We start from the raw sequence: 19,391 nt of genomic DNA, 5'->3' as shown, positions 1-19,391 counted from the left end.
CAGAACTCAGAGATCTACCTACCTCTTCTGGAATTCAAAGCCTGTGCCACCACACCTAGTTGGGATAAATTCTTTGTTGGGTTCAAGTTTGATAATCTATTGGGACCATAGGAAAAAATGTAGACAGTATGGGCTGGGGTTATAACAGCAGTCAGTTGGCAGAGTGATTCATACACCAAGCCTGGTTCCATTTTGAGCATCCCATAAACTGTGGTACAAACCTACAACTGAGTATGGTGGTGTGCACCCAGCACCCAGACAAGAAAACCAAGATCATCCTTCTGCTGTATGTGAGTTCCAGGCCAGACTGGGATACATGAGACTATCTCAAACCCCCCTGACCCTCCACATAAAAAGGTCAGTTGAGGCAGGAGAATCACAGACACCATTATAAGCAGAGCTTACTCAAAGGAAAAGGACAACAAACACGCATTAGGAACTTCAGGTGGTGTCAGTGACAGAAGGAAAATTAAGTGGTAAGGGGATTTCACAGCACTAGGTCCGGGCTTTACAAGAACATGTGGTGCTTTATATTAAAGAGAAACAAGGTGGACTGGGGAGGATGGTGCAGTGGGTAAAGACCCTTGCTCCCAAGCCTAACCAACCTGAGTTTGAGCTCCAGAACCCACAGGGTAGAAGAGAACCTACTCCAAGTAATCCTCTGAACTCCACATTCATGCTGTGGCATGAGTGAACATGCCTGCGCATGCACACACGAACATGCCTGCGCATGCACACACTCACACCACAAACATAAAACCTAATTTTAAGCAGATCGGTCATCATGCTCACCTTTAATCCCAGCACTCGGGAGGCAGAAGCAGACAAATAGTAGATCTCTGTGAGTTTGAGGCCAGCCTGGTTCACAGAGCAGTTCCAGGACAGCCAGAACTGTTACACAGAGAAACCCTGTCTCAAAAAGAACTAACTAAATGAATGAATAAATAAATAAATAGAAGAGAGGAATAAATGGTGGAATAAATGTAATAAAGGTTATTTAGTTTTCACTGTTGTTGTTTAGAGATTTGCTCTGTTGTTTTAAAGTTTTGTAGAAACAGAGAGTCTCACTTCAGCTGGCCTGAAGCTTCCTGTGTAGATCAAGAGGGCATTGAACTCACACAGATCTATCTCCCTGTTTCCCAAGTGCTGGGATTACAAGTGTGAGCTACTATGCTGTGTGTGGTGGTGGTGCATGTCTTTAATCCCAGCACTCAGGAGGCAGAGGCAGGCAAATAGTAGATCTCTGTGAGTTTGAGGTCAGCATAGTGAACAAAGTGAGTTCCAGGACAGCTTGGGCTTTACACAGAGAAACCCTGTCTGGGAAGTGGAGGGTGGGGGACAAACGGACAGGAGTAGGCCAGAGGAAGGTTGTTCTTCCTAATAAAGTCAAGGGCTCTGCCACACCTCAAAAACGGAGAGCCAACAACTTCCTGAAACTCAAACATCTGTCCAAATGTTCAACAGAAGAGCTATGGTTTCTGCCGCAGACAGTCTGTTTAAGGCTGGCTTTTCCAAGAAATAGCACATGAGACTAAACTTCTCAGATCTCAAATTTGAAAGTTAGAATGGGGGGAGAGGGGACAGGCAAGCTCCACTTAAGACAAGGAAGGACACCTGAATACACTGTCTCAAGTGCCTGGGCACCTGCTACATCTTACAAAGACATAAGAGCCATGTCCTTATAGCTTCCTACTGGGAAGATAAACAGTACAGAGGAAGACAGAAATCCCAATTCAGACTTAAGTGGAGTGGCAGATACAAGCAAGGGAAGAGGGTAACTGAAGAGGGCTTTAAGAGATGAGCAGAAGTGCCCAGGTGGGAGAAGAGGGGGCAGAAAGCTCAACAGAGGCAGCTCTGAGCTTACAGGTGTGGAGGTGAGCTAAGATCTGGGCCCCGGAAGAGGCTGGCAATTAGGGAGGGAAAGGACAGGTGTGGCGTGTGCAAGACAGCAGAGAGACTACGATTATGGCCCAGTGGGTTGGAAATGCTGAGGGCAGGAGAGGAGACAAAGAACCACAAAGAATGCCCTGGGAGTGACGGGCAGGATCAGAGCTGTATTTGTTTAAAGACCACTCCAGCAGCAATGTGGAGAATGCTCTGGAGGTAGTCCAGACTGCTGGTTGGGAAGTCAGCCACTGGAGAGTCATGCTGTCCGGAAATGACGGAAGCAGGGGTAGGATTCCAAGGAAGATTCACAAGTGGAGCTGATGGAATGAGTGGCCTGGATGGATGTGGAAGGGGCTGGATTTGCAGACGGACAGAGGTGACAGCAAAGTGTCTCTCCCGTTCGTGGCTAGAGAGAATAGAATGTGCAGGTCAGACAGTAAGGTCTGTGGTAAAGAAGCCGGGCAAGATCAGCAGGATCCAAGTTCTCACGCCTTGAGTAGAAATGCAGCGTAATAATTGAATAAATGAGAAAGGGCTTGGGACAAGAAATAACTGACCAATCACTGACAAATGAGAATACACTCTAGACAGGGAGAAAAACAGTGAGCTGAGAAGCTCTGAGGCAGGACCCCTGTCCAGGCAGAATGAATCCATGAGGCAGCTGAGAGAACAGTGAGAGGCAGCCAGGAGTGCCAGAGCCCAGAGACACGCTTCCCAGGATACACAGCAGTCATGCCACACAGAAAGGTGAGACTAGGAACCGATGGCTTCAGCAGCATCCGGAGACTGGAGTTATATTCAAATCCAGCTAGAAAAGCTTCTCCACAGCCATTAACACTCTCCAGCTTCTCTTGACCTGCCCAGGCCTGACTACCACTCGTGTGGCACTCATCAGCCGCACTCATCACTACCTCAATCATCACGGAAGCTGTCTCCATGCAAGAGGTTGAGGATGCGAGGCACGAGCCTGCACCCGTCATCCTGAAATCACAAGATCACAGGTACAGTCAACCATGACACAAGAACAATGCAACAGGAAACAATTTAAGGGGTCCAATCTAGTCCCTCTCAACAAATGCTCATGAAGCACCTACCCAGTGACCAAGCATCATACCACATGCTGCATTAACAGGGAAGTGACTTAGAGCCTGGCACGGAGGATCCCTGGGGTCAGGGGCTTTCTCTCAGGCACTGCCATGCCCAACACCTTAGAGAACCCAGCACACGATCAACATTCAAATCATATGTACCAAATGAAGAGGACCTGGCTGAGGAAGACTGCACCCTCTCCCCTCTGGAATACGAAGGAGTGAAAGCTCCAAGGGTCATTATGGTTTTTTTGTGGTTTGTAACAGGGTCTTGCTATATATTCCAAAGCTTAGACCTCATGGTCATCATGTCTACACACACACAACAGTAGGATTACAGATGTGCACAGCCACACATGGCTCACAACATGCTAAGCACCATGGAAACTACTTTCTTCCTATAAAAAAATATATATATATATATATTAAGTTGGGCTTGGCAACACACGTCTTTAATCCCAGCACTCAGAAGGCAGAGGCAGGTGGATCTCTGGGTGTTTGAAGACAGCCTGGTCTACATAGTGAAACCCTGTCTCAAAAATAATTTGTTAATTTTTTGCTTTTTTTTATGTGTATATGTTGTTTTTTTGCCTGCATTTATGTGTACCGCATGTGTGCCTGGGGTCCTTGGAGACCAGAAGGGTGTGCCGGAGTCCCTGGAACTAGAGTTACAAATGGTTGTTAGTCACCATGTGTGCTGGGGACTGAACATGAGTCCCCTGGAAGAACAGCCAGTGCTATTTATCTTATTTTCATATCTATGTCTTTCCTATATGTAGAGGAACATGCTAGTGCCTCAGTTACACAGACCTCCATAAACTGAGTGGTAAAACAGGGGTGGGGGGTGTAATCAAGACACTCAGAGAATGGCAGTGCCTAGGGCATGTGAAGCGGGCGGGATGCTGAGGGGCTGCAGATGGCTTGCCTGGTACTTAACATGGATGAGTTCAGCTTGTGGTAATTTAGATTTATCAAGCCTATAAACTGGTATACTGTGTTGTGTTGCTTTTAATTAAAATAATTTTTAAAGGTAATGTTAAACTGTGTCTTCCCCTAACTACCCATTTAATTCAAGTTGTTAGGGACAGGGTGGCTCAGGAGTTGAAAACGTTTGCCACAAAGGCCTAACTACTTAATCGTGATGATTGGAACCCACACAACAAAAGTCATTCTCTGACCTCTCTTCAAAAGCACCCATACCACTTATAATAAAAAGGTTCACAATTTTAAATCTTAAGTTGATTGAAGTATTTTTGAAAGATACGTCTGGGACATGACGACACAAGCCTAGAATTCCAGCACACGGGAGGTAGAACCAGGAGAGAGGAGGCAAGAGGACTGCTACTTATCAGTTGGAAGTCGACCTGGGCTACATACATAGCAAGACTTTGCCTCAAAAATAGCCGGACAGTGGTGGCACACACCTTTAATCCCAGCACTCGGGAGGCAGAGGCAGGCGGATCTCTGTGAATTCAAGCCAGCCTTGTCTACAGAGCGAGTTCCAGGACAGCCAAGGCTACACAGAGAAACCCTGTCTCGAAAAGCCAAACCAAAAAATAAAAATAACTAAATCAGATTTTAAAAGGTCCACCTAAGGCATATAGGGAACTGCTAACAAGAATAAAAGAATTGGTACAGTACCTCGAATCCACGCAGCCCTGGGCTGTATCCCTAGCACTGTACAAACCAAATGTGAAGGGTGGGATGAAAATGTCCCCTGTGGAGTCTGACATTTGAATACTTGGTGCACAGTTGGTGGCGCTGATTGAGCAGTTAAGTATGGCCTTGCTGAGGAAGTACAATCACTAGGGAGGGCCACCCTGGCTTTGAGGTCTCAATGCCAGACACCATTCCCAATGAGCTCTCTACTTGCTGCTTTTGGGGTGAGACAGGAGCTCAGGTCTCAGCTCCAGCTCCAGTTGCCATGTCTGCTGCATGCCATGCTGTTTTTGCCATCCATTGTGGCCACTAAGTCCAAATAAACCTTCCCTTCTATAAACTGCCTTGGTCGTAGTGTTTTATCACAACAGAAAGTAACTGCTCCAGTGGCAAAGGGAGCCGGGTGGTGGGGGAGGGGGGGTACGAAGGCAAGAGGATCAGGACCCCAACGTCATCCTGGGACACTTAGCAACTTCAAAGCCAGCTTGGGATACATGAGAAGTGAAGACGTGGGGATGGGGAAGGGAAAAAGAAGGAGAAGGGGGGGGGATCCAGGGGGATGGTGAACTGAGAAGTCTACCCTGGCTATGAGCCTGGTCAATAGAGAAGGGCAAATGCCCTAAGTTATGAACACCGTGAACATCCAATAGTCAGATAGTGACAACAGGGCTATAACGGGAAGAACCTCATTGCTCTCTCTACTCCATTCCAGGCACCACCAGGCTGTGCCCCTTCCTTAGTTTTATTTTAAGTATTTTCATATCAAAAAAGCAGGGTGATAAATGTGTTGGTTACTGGATATGGCCATTCAACAATGTGAACATACATCAACAAACACATCATTAAAAGTATTCCCCAATTAAACAAACACTGAGACTCTTATTTTCAACCAAACAGACTGGTTAGAGGGGCTATTCCAACAGCACAAAGGCTCTAGACTGAATGCAGGTGTAAGGGGAGGGCACTTGACCCCAGTTCAGACACTGCTATGTATACACTGGGGCCATGCTTCCTCACTTATTCTAACAAGTTAGACCCTATCTCCTCTTCACAGAGGTACGGATGGGTTCAGAAGAAAGAGATTAAAATGGGTTAGGCCAGGCCAGGAGCACAAGCCTGACTGAGTGCCAAGGCTATGTATGTATGTATGTTCCCTGCTCCACCAAGTCAGGAGACTCCCACCTCACCTGAAAGCATTTTTGCAACAAGCCTAGGGGGGGTCTCCATCCTAACTGGACACAAGCACCATAAACTTTCTCTACCACAATGAAAGACCTCAGAGCTCATGCTGCCCCACACCCCCAAAGAACACAATCCCCTGGAAGGCCTGGTGGAGCTCTTCTCAAACAATGTGTGTGAAATAGGAGCCTCCCCTGCATTCATCCAGGAAGCAAAAGGTCAGCCCAGCTCCCGTGTGTCCTGTGTGTCCTGGGGTGTCAGAAAGGGAAGGTCCTGCAGCTTGTATTTCCTCCCCAACAGTGTTCAAGCCTCCCTCATTCAAATACGCTGTACTGCTCCACATTGCTCTGCTCTCAAGTGTTTGCTTTCCCCACAAGAGGGCAACTGGCTAATCAAAACGGCATGTCTAACCTCCAAAGATCAATAAGCCACTAGACACAGTAAGGCTCCAGACACAGTCTCCTCCCCAAAATGGGACTTCTGAAGACATTCCAAAGTCCCCTCAGACGATCAATACATCACACAAAAAGCAGCAGCACAAGCCCTCTTCTGAGAGTTGTCACAACTGCTTCTGTGGGATTCGGCTCCCAACACACTGTCAGCCGAGGCAGACCTGTGGGCTACCTGCAGTCCCAGTTCCAACCCTGAGTTCTGAGTCCTAGTCAGGACTACTCATTACCCACACTGTCACAAGTCTGTCTGTTTGTTTGTGGAGGAAGGTTGCTGAGACTGGGTCTATCTGTCATATAGTTCTGACTGTCATGGAACTCACTTGGTAGTAGACGAGGCTGGCCTCAAACTCAGAGAGATCCACCTGCTTCTGCCTCCCTAATGATGGGACTGAAGGTGTGCTCCACTATCCCAGGCTGAAACTATCTGCTAAATTTTAAATGTTTCTGGGGAGCCAGGCATGCCTCCACTGGATCAGAGACTTTAAAAGCACACTGTGTCACTCTGTATTGTCTCCTTTAGATGATCACCGTTCGTTCAGGACAGATGATATATAATTATATGTATTATAATCTTCCCTTAAGGTCCTAGACACTGCTATTTAAAATGTCCTCTTTTTTTGAAAGGTACACAAAGCCGGTGTTTTCCATTCTAACAGGCTTGTGATAGTGGGGCTGGAGGGCTGTGGCTGCTCACTGCAGAAGATCTGGATTTCATCACTGGCACCTACACAGCGCCAGACAAGGCACCCTCTACAGGCATCTTTGCACCCCTGCACAGCAGGACCCTCATAGTACTCATTCTCTCCCTCTCCATCCCTCCCTCTCTCTCTGCCTCTCCCTTCCTCCCTCCTTCTCTCTCTCTCTCTCTCTCTCTCTCTCTCTCTCTCTCTCTCTCTCTCTCACACACACAATAAATCTAAAAAAATCTGTGCTGGGCAGTGGTGGCATATGCCTTTAATCTCTGAGTTTGAAGCCAGCTTGTCTACAGAGGGAGTGAGGTCCTGACAGACAGAAACCCTGGGAGGGGAGGGGAGGAGGGGTGGGGGAAGGAGGATGTGTCTGGAAGAAGAAGAAAAAAAAAAAAAATCCTACCAGCTTAGGCTCAGCAGGGCCCAATTCCAATCCCCATTATAAAAGGCCCCTGCTGAGGTCCCTGCAAACTGACCAAAGCAGGTGGGTTTTCTCCAAGCAAGGCAGATCTCTACCTTTTCCTAGAAGGTAATTGGGCTTAAAACATCTACTCTTTTAAGTATCTCTTGGGTTGAAGATCCAGTTCCTATCAGTAAGCATTCACCTAAATAAAACAGATGACAACTGAAAACGTGACAAGTCACTCTCCAATTTATAGTATCATTTTTCTAAGCCACCAAACAAGTGTACTTACAATAAGTCACATTGTTGTAATTTAACAAAGAGGCGCCAAGTGTCAGGGTTCAAGCAGAGGGTGTTTTTTGTTTTGTTTGTTTTGTTTTGTTTTGTTTTTAAATCAGGGAAAGGAATCATAACAAGGAGAAAGGGAAGATGGGGAGACCAGCCTCGGAAGACTGGAGCAGCAGGAGAGAGGAGAAAGGAAAGGGGGGGAGAGAGAGGAGACAGGGAAGGAGAGAGAGTAGGGAACAGAGGAGACAGAGAGGGAGAGAGAGGGGAACAGAGGGAGAGGGAAGGGAGGGGAGGTGAGAGGGAGGGAGGGAGGGAGGGAGGAGGGAGGGAGGGAGGGAGGGAGGGAGGGATGAGATGTGTCCGCAGCAGGCCCCTTTTATAAGAGAACACAGTGAATGTGCACAGGTGGTGCTCTTAGTGGCTGTAGTTGAGGGCGTATCCTGTCAGGACCCTGAGGACAGGCCATTACAGATGCCTGAATACTAACACATTTGACTTAGAGTATGCCAGCAGCTCCTTCCAGACGAAGGGGCCCTCCTCCCCAAGAGAACATGCAAGGGTGAACAGCACTGTCCACATCTCCCAGCAACAGTCAAGGCGAACGGGCTGAGATGCTGCTGAAACAGCCTGGGGGCTGGAAGGTAGTTCGTTCAGTGGGGGAGGGAGTGCATGCTCAATACACAGGTTCAACACCAGCACCACAAAAACTGTTAAAGGAGGTAGGTAAGGCCGGGCACTGGGGTTACACGCCTTTAACCCCAGCACTTGGGAGGCAGAGGCCGGCTTTTCTCTGTGAGTTTGAGGCCAGCCTGGTCTCCAGAGCAAGTGCCAGGATAGGCTCCAAAGCTACACAGAGAATCCCTGTGGTGGTGGTGGGGGGGGGGTAGGTAAATAGGCAAAGAAGCAATCCATTCTTTAGCCATTCACCCAACAGATGAGCTCATCACAAACCCTTTACTTTCCAAGGGTGTGAGCAAACACTGAAGGAAGTCAAGAAGAGAGAGCTGGCCACAGCCTGCCTACTGTCAGGGCAATTAGAACCAGAGATAGCTGTGCTACCACCTCCCGCTAGGGAAAATACATCCTGGGGAAACAATCAACACAACAGAGCCATTTACAGCCCCTTGTGACCTCCGTGTGGACTTTTCCTTTAAAAATAAAAAAAGTGGGGGCTGGAGAGATAGCTGCACCTACATGGACGCTCAAGACTGTTTTAACTACATACACTTCAAGGGATTCCAACATCCCTACACAGACATACATGCAGGTAAAACACCAATGCATATAAAAAATACATAAATTTTTAAATGTTTTATAAAAATTGCTTGTGGTCAGGTGTAGTAGTGCAAACTTTAAATCTCAGCACTCCAGAGTCAGAGGCAGGTGGATCTCTGAGTTCAAGGCCAGCCTGGTCTACAGAGTGAGTTCCAGGACAGTCAGAGCTACACGGTGAAACCCTGTCTCGAATTTTAAAAGTTTTAAGAGGAACAGGCAGTAGGGAGGACCCCGGAGGAGGAGAAAAAGCATAATATCCCTACTGGGAGTGACTGCAAGAGCAAGAGACTGGCAGATGGTAGAAGGGCACAAGGGGCTACAGCATTACCAAGACTAAGGCAGCAACTGGGGGGTAAGAGAAAATACACAGTGCCGGCTCCAGGAAACAGCCCAGGGAACAAAGCCCACACCCTGAATAAGCCACCCGATAGACGGGGAGCAGCTGAGGTTCCAGAAATGGGGCAGCAGAAGCAAAGATGACATGGCCCCACAGCATTCTGAAGCGGTCCAAAAGCAGATGCTGACTCACAGTCAAGCTGAGCTGAGCTATCAGCCCACACCTCAGTGGGGACTGCTTGCCCTGTATTGCTCACTCACAGCCCAGCCTCCCTAAAAATTCCTTTGAGGGGTGGTCACTGCTCACAGAAAAACTCAAATGAAGCAGATTCAGAAGAAAAGGATCCCAGTCCCAACTCTGTCCCTGAGTCAAAACCTGCACTGTCTCTTCTAGAAAGGCACCTGCAGACAAGTGCAGCGTGAGCAACCACGGCATCTGTGAAAGCAGTTTAGTTAGACATGTGCAAAATACACAGCCCAGGACCACATGGGAGGGCCCCAGGGATTTACTCTAGACCATGGAGAGACCTCAAGGTGTGTGAAAAGGAGTGACAGCAAGAGCTAACACAAGGAAGACCACCTGAGATGGTACCACAACGAGCAGATCCATAGGCTGGGTGTCGTCCCAGTCCCCCTCCCCCCCAGGCTGTTTCTACTGCTCAAGGTCAAGAGCAAAAGCCAAAGGGGGGGAGGGTGGGAACAGTACCTAGTGATAACTGTATACAGACAGGTGGGCTGGTGAGGGCTTATTTCTGCCTCCCTTACAATGTTATTTCTTGCTATCGTCTGGATCTGTTGTTTAGGAGGAAATAGGAGTCTGGCCTTTTGATAACCTTCAGAAAAAACTCACCCACTAGAGTGGCTTCATGTTTTTGAGGCTCTGGGGATCAAGCTCAGGGCCTTACAAATAGCTCTAGCATGGAGTTACATCCCCAGTACATTTTAATTTTTGCTTAGCTTTTGTTTTTGTCTTGTTTTGTTTTTTTGAGGCAGAATCTCACTGGTCTGGAACTCACTATGTAGACCATACTGGCCTGTCTCACAGACCCACCTAGCCTCTACCTCCCAAGAGCCAGGTCAAATGGTGTTCACCACTGCATCCAGCTTAACAATTTAAGTGTATGAATGTTTTTGCCCGCCTATATGTATGTTCACTACATGTGTGCCTGGTGCTTATCAGATCTCCTAGTACTGGGGTGCTAGAACGCAAACCCCAGTTCACTGGCAAGACCAGGCTGAGGCATCTCTCCAGCAGCACCACTGCCAATGGGAAATTTTAAAATGACCTAACAATGATTTGCTTTGTCTGTCTAGAAAAGTTTAAATTTCTCATTCATCTTCATCTATAAAACAAATCTCAAAAAGTGCCAGAGTGTGGTGTCAGTACATTGTGTAATCCTAGCACTTTGAAGGCAGAGGCATAGAAGATCACCAGCCTGGAATAGTGAGTTAGTCCAATGCCAGCCTGAACTACAAGGAAAGAACCTTTCTCAAAAAAATAAAATATACAATGCAATACATGGAGCGGCAATCACTATTTTTGCCTTCTACAACCAAAATAATTTAGTCTGGGATAAGAAATATTCGTTCTCTGAACAGCCACGACATTGAGACAAGGGGAGTCCCATAGGAAAAGGCCCCGTATACCTCCAACGAGCGGTCTATTCTACAGGAGAGACTAGAAAAGGAGATTGGGATCTATATATATAGTGTAGGGCTGCGAGGTACCGCCATTTGCTCTGTGTTAATTAAGTAGCTGTGAGCCCCAATGCTCATTCCCAGCTTTCTCCACATATTCCCTGTCTGATTTGACAGTGGGAAGCTAGGCTATCGCTCAGCGTCTCAGGTCTTAAAGAAGCCAGCCAGCAGCAGAGACTGGGCAGTGATGCTCTCTCTAGTCCCACTCTGCCACTAACCATGTGATCTGAATACATTATTAGTTCAGCCTCCTTTCTCTCTTCTACATGTGAGGACAATGCATGTGCAAGCTCCTGGGTTCCAACACCACCACCCCAAAACAAAGATTTTAAAATAGTTAATTAGATTGGTGGCCTCTAGAGGGTTTGAGGTCCCTTGTAAATTGCCATTTGCCTCAACCCCTTTGTCGTTTTCCAATTTCCTTTCACCAGGAGGCACGGTATCAGCCTGCCTTGCTTCCACCCCCTATTGCACCAGCCTGCCTTGCATCCCACCCCCTATTGCACCAGGTTTGTTTGAGACTCCCAATGCAGACTTCAAAAACAAAAAGGGTAGAAAGGGCGTCCAATTCTTCAGTGGGAAAACACTAAAGACTGGGATAATAAAATTATGACATAATTACAACAAACTGACCACAGCATGAATTTCTTTAGAAGTCCAATGCTCTTTTAACATTCTGAGACAGTGTTTTGTTAAGTTGCCCTGGCTGGCCTCATACCACATGCTGCTGGACTTTAAAAAAATAAATAAATACACACAGCCTGGCGTGGTGGCCCATGCCTTTAATCCCACTACTTTAGAGGCAGAGGCAGGTGGATCTCCCAGAGTGAGGCCAGCCTAGTCTATCTACATAAAAGAGTTCCAAGCAGGCCAGGAGACGATGCCTTAAAATAGATTGATACACAGACACACAGTTCTTTAACCATCACAAGCCATCATATGACCAAGATGTACATTTTGAAAACTGCACGAAGAAACCCTTCTCTCCATTAGGAGTTCCCTCTTCTCTGTTGCTGAGAAAGAAAGTCGGCAGAGAGCTGGCTGCTCCTACAGTGGCTAACTGTCCCTTCCATTCCAACTGTCTAGGCGGCCCTTGAAAACCCATCCTTCATTCACATCAACCTCCAATGCAGTGTAACAGTAAGTAACACAGAATAAGGATGTGTTAGCCTTTTCAGTGTGTCCGTTTTCCGCCTCTGCGGTAACTGAATTATTTAGGTGACGACCAAGGTCATTGTTTCTAAATGTTCCATTCATCTCCATGTTTAGCCTTTTCCCCACTAAGAGGACTGGCCTTTAGGCTAACATGCTACCCCCAACTTCACTCCAGGCATCACTCTGGGAATACAGCCACAAATGAGAACCGGCCCCTTTACAGCAGGACACGGGGAAGAGAACAGGGCAGCAGAGGTAATTCCAAAATGAGCTGATAAGGAGTCCTAATAGGATTGGCATCCTGGTTTTGTCTAGCATTCCTAGACACACTAGTGAAGGAACATATTTTTAAACTTAACATACTATAAGGGAAAGGGGCAAATAACCCAAGTTCAGAGACCTAAACAGCATTGCAGAGTGCTAGCCGTGGAAGCTAAAGACGAGGCTAACTTAATACTGGAGTTCTAGCTGGGCGTTGCTGGCGCATGCCTTTAATCCCAGCACAGGCAGGCGAATCTCTGTGAGTTCGAGGCCAGCCTGGTCTCCAGAGCGAGTGCCAGGACAGGCTCCAAAGCTACACAGTGAAACCCTGTCTCGAGAAACAAACAAAAAAAAAAAAAAAATACTGGAGTTCTACAGCACACAACGCTGAGTCGGGGCTGCTGGCCTAAAGTACTCCAGACCTGGAGGGAAAATACGAAAAAATCAAAATGGAGGAGGGGCCAAGGAGAAATGGGCTGGAAGCAAAAAACCTCGTGGCTCGTGGCGCGTGGCGCGCGTCTCATGGCGCCATCCAGCCTTCCTGCTCCGCGCTCCCCAGCCTCGGGAATCACCATCCCGCCTGAGCAGCGGCCGCACGCGGCGCCCAGCGCCCCCAGGCGCCCCTCGTGGAGGCCGAGTGCCCACTGAACCTGAAGGCTGTTAAACGGCGGGCGAGCAAGCTGCCGCATCTGAAAAGGCAGCGAGAAGGGGGGTAAAGAAAGAACCGTCTGGGAGGGCTCCACCCTTCTCCACCTGCAGAACAGACCCGAGGTTAAGCCAAGACTCCTGTCACTGCAGGGGAAAAAAGAAAAAAAAAAAAAAAGGCAGGAGGTTCCTCGGAAAGTCAGACTCGGTAGCTCCATCCCTGCGACCCAAGGAGAAAGAGACCCGGACGCCGAAGAGCACGAAACCAGGACAACTTTCTCACTGAGACTGATCCCGTTTTTCTCTTCCAGATGTAAAAGACAGCAACCCCTACTGCCACCCCATCCGCGACAGCGCCCACCGGGGCGGCTCGCCTCTCTCCCGGAAAGCCCAGCAACCCCCAGGTGGGCTCCCCGCAGCCGGCGCGCCACCTCGCGCATCCCCGCCACCCTCGCAGCCCCACAGGCTTGGGCGGCCGGCCAAGGCCAGGCCGGGGCGGAGGAGAGCACCGGGGCTCGCGGGGGAGCCCCGAAAGCCTGGTTCCCATCCCCGACTGGGAAAACAATAAGCATCCGCTTTCCGCCCCTCCCCCACGGGACCCTGACCACCAGTCCCAGCCGCCGCCGCCGTCGCCGCCGCCGCCGGGAACCGGCGAGGGAGCGCACCATCCCTGCGGGGAGAGGGGGACCCACACCCGGGACCCGCAGGCGTCCCCGTACCCCACCGGTCCCCAACGCCGCGCCCCGAACCTGCGCGGGGCTGGCAGCGCCTGAGCGCGGCGTCCGGGAGCGAGGATCTCGCGGGCCACGCGGTGGCAGGCTGCAACTGCCACGGCCCGCGGGCGCCGGCCACATGTGGCGCCCGCCGAGCGGGTAGGGCGCGCGGAACCCCTACCTTGCCGCTGGCCGTGCCCCCGCTCACGCCGATCAGGAAGGGCTCGCCGCCGTTGGGCTGCTGGTGGTTCTGCAGGGTCTGCTCGCTGTCCCCGGCCATGACTCGCGCCGCCGCCCCTCCTCTCGCAGCCTGTGCGAAGCGACGCACGCTCCCCGCCCGCGACCGGGCTCGCTCAGCGTCTCACAGCCGTCGCCGGTCGCCGCGCCGCCGCCGCGAGGTCGAGGCTGGGCCGGCCGCGGCTGGAGCCCGGGAGGGGGGTGGGAGGGTGGCCGAGGTGGCTTTCCCGGAGGTGCCGAGTGCTCTCCGGTGCCCGTGGCGGCCCCCGGGGTTTACATCCCAGGCAGAGGTCAGCGTGATGAGGCTGCTCCAATCCGGGTCGGCTGCGCGCTGCTATTCGCCAGGAGTCTCGGCCCCAGCCTCCGCCCCGCCCGGGCCCCGCCGCCGCCCGAGGTCTCTGGGAAAGGTGTGAGCGCCACTCCCCTCCCCACCCGCCCGGTTAACCCTTTCCCGCACGGAGCCGGGAGAGAAGAAAACAGGCTCGGTCGGCGTTTTAAGGCGCCTGTCGGCCTCCTATTTCAAAAGAGATCGAAAAGAAAAAAGCGAGAAAGAGGCTGCCGAGCGGATCCGAGCATGGAAGAAGTGTCTCAGGTTTGAGGAAACGCGAACCTGGAAAAGGCTGGGAAGATGGAGAGATGGAGCACAGTTAATGCCTGGACCCTTTATCCACACGAAAATTTGCCTTTTCGGAGACCTCCCACCTCGTGTATGCCAAAATAGTGTGTCAGCCGCTTGACTTAGAGATTTCTTGTCTTGGAAACCCCCAAGTGCCATTTTCTTTAGCAGTTCTATCCTCATGTGACTCCCTAAAAAAAAGGGTGACTCGAGGACGGTTTCCCCCTCCCTGGAAAAATCAGTGCCCTTCCAACACCCCAGCATCCTGGACTGACATCCCTGTGACGCTAGGGTTAATGAAAATAGAAACACAGCAAAGCCATTTCGATCCATTGATGACCTAGTTTATTAGAGGCAGGTCATTTGTCACTTGATTAGGAATACAGTATTAAAGACTAAGGAGGAGTCTTCATCTCCTTCATGCACAACAAGGTCCATGAGCAAGTGAGCCCTTGCCTCAGTGTTCCCATCTATTAAATGGGAATAATAATGGTCCTCTCACGCTAGGATTTTTGTTGGGCATAAATGAATATCACTGTTGAGCCTATATTTGGGCCTCGAAAAGACTGCTGAAGGACTGAACCAGAAAGGGCAGTTTTGCTGGGCACACCTGAAAGGTGGGACTAGAATCTCTGCTTCTCTGAACTCTCAGTGAACTGGTGGGGCCCTACAAAGGAGCTTAAGAGGCTGGAGAGATGACTCAGCAGTTGAAAGCAGTGGCCAGTCGTCCAGAGTTCCCGGGGTACAATTCCCAGCCCAGGACTAACTCCTGCTTTAGAGGATCTGATGCATTTCTGCCCCCTGTCCAGGCACACATGGTACACAAACAAGCAGGCAAAACACCTATATACATAAAACAATGTTTAAGTTTCAAAAAAGTAAAAATTTAGAAGAGCTTAACTCCATCGAATTCTCTTGAGAATATTAGTTTTGAAAACATCGTTAAAGGGTATCAAGCACAATCAGGTATGATGGCGCACACCAATTTTTTTTTTTCTCCTGAGAAGAGGCTTTCTCTGTGTAGCTCCGGCTGTCCTGGAACTAGCTCTGTAGACTAGGCTGGCTTCAAAATCCTGCTTCTGCCTCCTGAGTTCTGGGATTAAAGTCATGCCGCCACCACTACCTGGCTAGAAACTTGAAAAAAAAAAATTTTAAGATTATATATACAGGCCGGCCGTTGGTGGCGCCCGCCTTTAATGCCAGCACTCAGGAGGCAGAGGCAGTCGGATCTCTGTGAGTTCGAGGCCAGCCTGGTCTACACAGTGCCAGGATAGGCTCCAAAGCTATACAGAGAAACCCTATCTCGAAAAACCAAAAAGAAAAAAAAAAAGTATAGTGTTCGGCCTGCATGTATGCCTGCACACTAGAAGAGGGCACCAGATCTCATTATAGATGGTTGTGAGCCACCATGTGGTTGCTGGGAATTGAACTCAGGTCCTCTGGAAAAGTAGCCAGTATTTTTTGGGGGGCGGGGGGGGGGGGGTGAGACAGGGTTTCTCTGTGGCTTTGGAGGCTGTCCTGGAACTAGCTCTTGTAGACCAGGCTGGTCTCCACCTGCCTCTGCCTCCTGAGTGCTGGGATTAAAGGCGTGCACCACCACCGCCTGGCGCTTTTCCATATTTGTATACAGTCTTCTGCCTGCATGCCAGCAGAGAGCGCAAGATCTCATTTAAGGTGGTTGTGAGCCACCATGTAGTTGCCTGGAATTGAACTCAGGGCCTCTGGAAGAACAGTCAGTGCTCTTAACTGCTGAGCCATCTCTCCAGCCCACTTTTCCATATCTTAACACAAAAAAATTTCAAATGTATTTGAAATATCTTAAAACAACATCCCTAAGCTGGATGTAAAGGCAAGCACCTTTAATCTCAGCACTTGGTAGGCAGAGGCAAGCAGATGTGTGAGTTGGAGGCCAGCCTGGTCAACATAGTAAGCTCCAGGACAACCAAGGCTGCATAGAGATTGCTCTGTCTCAAAAACAAACCACCACCAAAAACCAAAAGCACTGCAACAAAACCCACAATATACCTACTACCTGGCATTCATCCACCATTGATGTCACACAAACCCTGCTATATCATGTGAAAGGACCTTGATTAACCTACTCTGAACTGACATGTCTTGCCTTTTCCCCCCTTCTAATTACTACATCCCAACACCTAGAGCAGTGGTTGGCATATAGTAGGGCTTCAGGGAATGTTCCTTGGATGAATGAGACATCTCGTTTCTGCATTCCCAAGATCCCCTGAGGAGAATGGCAAGCAAGTAGGATGCATTTGATGTGTGGTTGTTGAATGAACAAACAAGGATAAAGTTAAAAAGGTACCAACAAGGGGCAGAAGTGATGGTTCCGTGGTTAAGAGCACTGAGGCTCTTTCCAGAGGACCTGGGTTCAATTCCCAGCACCCACATGACAGCTCATAATTCCAGTTCCAGGGGACCAGACACCCATGACAAAACACCAATGCACAAAAATTCTTGTTTTTTGTTTGGTTGGTTGTTTTTTTTTTTTTTTCCAGAGTTTCTCTGTGTCCCGAAACTCACTTTGTATACCAGGCTGACTTCGAACTCGCTGAGAACCATCCACCTCTGCCTCCTAAGTGCTGGGATTAGAGGAATTGACCAACATTCTGCAAATTTTATTTTTTTTGAATTTTCCCCCCTGGCTGTTACATTGTCTCCACCAAAATCTCTAACTGATATTTGATTCCCTATGTAACAGTATAAAAAGTTCTTGGGACCTTTTAAGAGGAACAGATACAGGAGCTCCATTCTCAGGGTGGGATGGATGGAGCTCTCCCAGGGTAAGTCAGTTATCAGCAAGTGTGGTCTTGGCTTTCTGTTGCTTCCTCTTACAGATTTCACCTCGGCAGCATCTGCAAATCCCTCCCCACACCCAGACCATGCTTTGTCATCTTCCTATTGTGATGAAACATTAAATCAGTTCCTCACCAGAGCCTTCCATGTTGTGATGAAAGGTGAAATCAGTCCCTCATAGATCCCAGGGCTGTGCTTGAAGACCTTCCTACTTTCCAAAATAATTGCACAGGAACTTTATACAGCTAGTCCCCGTGGTGCCTGCTAGCCACCCAGCTGAGCTTACCTAGCAGCTGAACCTTGCTCAACACTAATAATAGTATTTGACCTCTGTATGGGAGTGAATATCCACAAAAAAAAAAAAAAAAAAAAAAACGCTCTGGAAATATTGGACTTTTTCTATATAAAGATAAGGCCTGGTTAGCAGAGGAGGCCAGCTGCACAACACTGTTTTCACTTTCCCCTCCCCGTCCTTAGGGAGGGCTGGCTTGCCTACACAGAAGTTGCTCTCTGTTTAAAGTATTTAGAGTGCTCTCAGGATGGTGACCTCAACAAGGACTTAAATGCCCTGCTCTCTACAGAGCAAAGCAGGCTGCTTCTGCTGCTCCCTGTGCTGTGTCATCCTCTCTTGAGAGCCAGTCACAAATCCCATAGCCAGGGATGCTCATGTCGCATTCGAGTCTACTCTGCAATTACACTGCAGATCCAAATTAAGTGATTTCAGTTTGGTCCTCTGCCTCTCTTATCAAGGGAAAAAAAAATGTGTGTGTGTGTGTGTGTGTGTTTATATAGCATATATGTATACATGGATTTATTAAGAGTTCCAACAGACTCAAGAAAATGTGTTTTCTTGTTATCTACAATCTTTTTCCTTTATACAGATTCAGCCTGCTCAAGTCCTGGCCCGGTTAAGGGTTGGGAATGAAGTCAGCAAGAGTATGCCGATACAGCTGTAGCCAAAGAGCAATGAGACATTGCCTTTGACAGTCCTTTGTCTGCCTGCCCCCTCTCCCCAAAGCACCAGCACCCCCTCCTTCTGAAAAGCCAACTGAATCTTTCTCCCTGCAGGTGCTTCAGGAACAATGACTCCATTTGCCTATTCACCCTGCACCAGAAGAATAGAGGCTACCACGTTTCAGCACCATCCTGAACATTATTTTTTTTTTTTTTTGTCCTCTCTGCTGCCCTTCTAACTTCTTTCCACCTCTCCCTCAGTCAGCAGTTGCTTTGACAAGCCATACATAACTGTTCTGAAAAGATGACCTTCTGATAGGAAGGCCATTTCAACTTCCACCCCTCGACCTTCATCACTTATGCTGCCGATGCTATCAGGCATAAAAGCACAGTGTCGCGGGGCGGGGGACGGGCGCGGGGGCGGGGGCGGCTAGGACACAGTGCAGTGCCAGACCTGCAGTAGCAGCAGCAACAGCCGCAGCTGCTGCAGCCATCACCCAGCAGTGCGGCTGGAGATGCTAATGCTTGGGCTCCGCCCCAGAAGTTGTGAATCGGGAAATCAGCAGATGGACCTCCAAGCCCCAAGTCTTCCACAGGCTCCCAGAGAATTCTTTCGCCCACTGAAGTGAGTGAACCACTGGCCCAGCTTAAGGATGAAGAAGGGCCAGTTAGAAAACCGAAGTTTATGTCCTGGCTTTGTTGCTAACTTTGAGACAGGGTCTCACCTACCCCAGACCAGCCTGGTTCACAAACTTTTAATTGCAGAGCACTGTTCATGTACTTCTGGGGATCAAACCCAGGGCTTTGCTCATGCTAGGCGAATAGTATTGTGTACCAAGCTTTTCTTTTTGGGCCACTAACCAGCTCCCAAATCATGATACAGAGTCATAGCTTTGAATGTTTGGCCTAGTTTAGGCACATTTCTGGCTAGCTCTTTAAAATTTTGTTTTTTGTTTTTTTGTTTTTGTTTTGATGTTTTTTCGAGACAGGGTTTCTCTGTGGCTTTGGAGGCTGTCCTGGAACTAGTTCTTGTAGACCAGGC

General features: G+C 49.0%; 1 protein-coding gene across 1 annotated transcript in view; it reads right to left on the bottom strand.

Moving 5' to 3' along the window:
- Positions 1-14,272, bottom strand: part of Uck2 (uridine-cytidine kinase 2) — a 62,364-nt gene extending 48,092 nt beyond the window's left edge. Inside the window, exon 1 of the mRNA XM_027417104.2 lies at positions 13,910-14,272. Coding sequence (XP_027272905.1) covers positions 13,910-14,008 — 99 coding nt within the window. The 5' untranslated portion in view covers positions 14,009-14,272. The remainder of the gene's footprint in view (positions 1-13,909) is intronic.
- Between the last annotated feature and the right edge of the window lie 5,119 nt (positions 14,273-19,391).

The sequence above is a fragment of the Cricetulus griseus genome, chromosome 5 (assembly GCF_003668045.3).
Source record: "Cricetulus griseus strain 17A/GY chromosome 5, alternate assembly CriGri-PICRH-1.0, whole genome shotgun sequence".
NCBI classification, from domain to species: Eukaryota; Metazoa; Chordata; class Mammalia; order Rodentia; family Cricetidae; genus Cricetulus; species Cricetulus griseus.
Note: the sequence above shows the minus strand (reverse complement) of the source record. Positions and strands in the feature narration are given on the sequence as shown.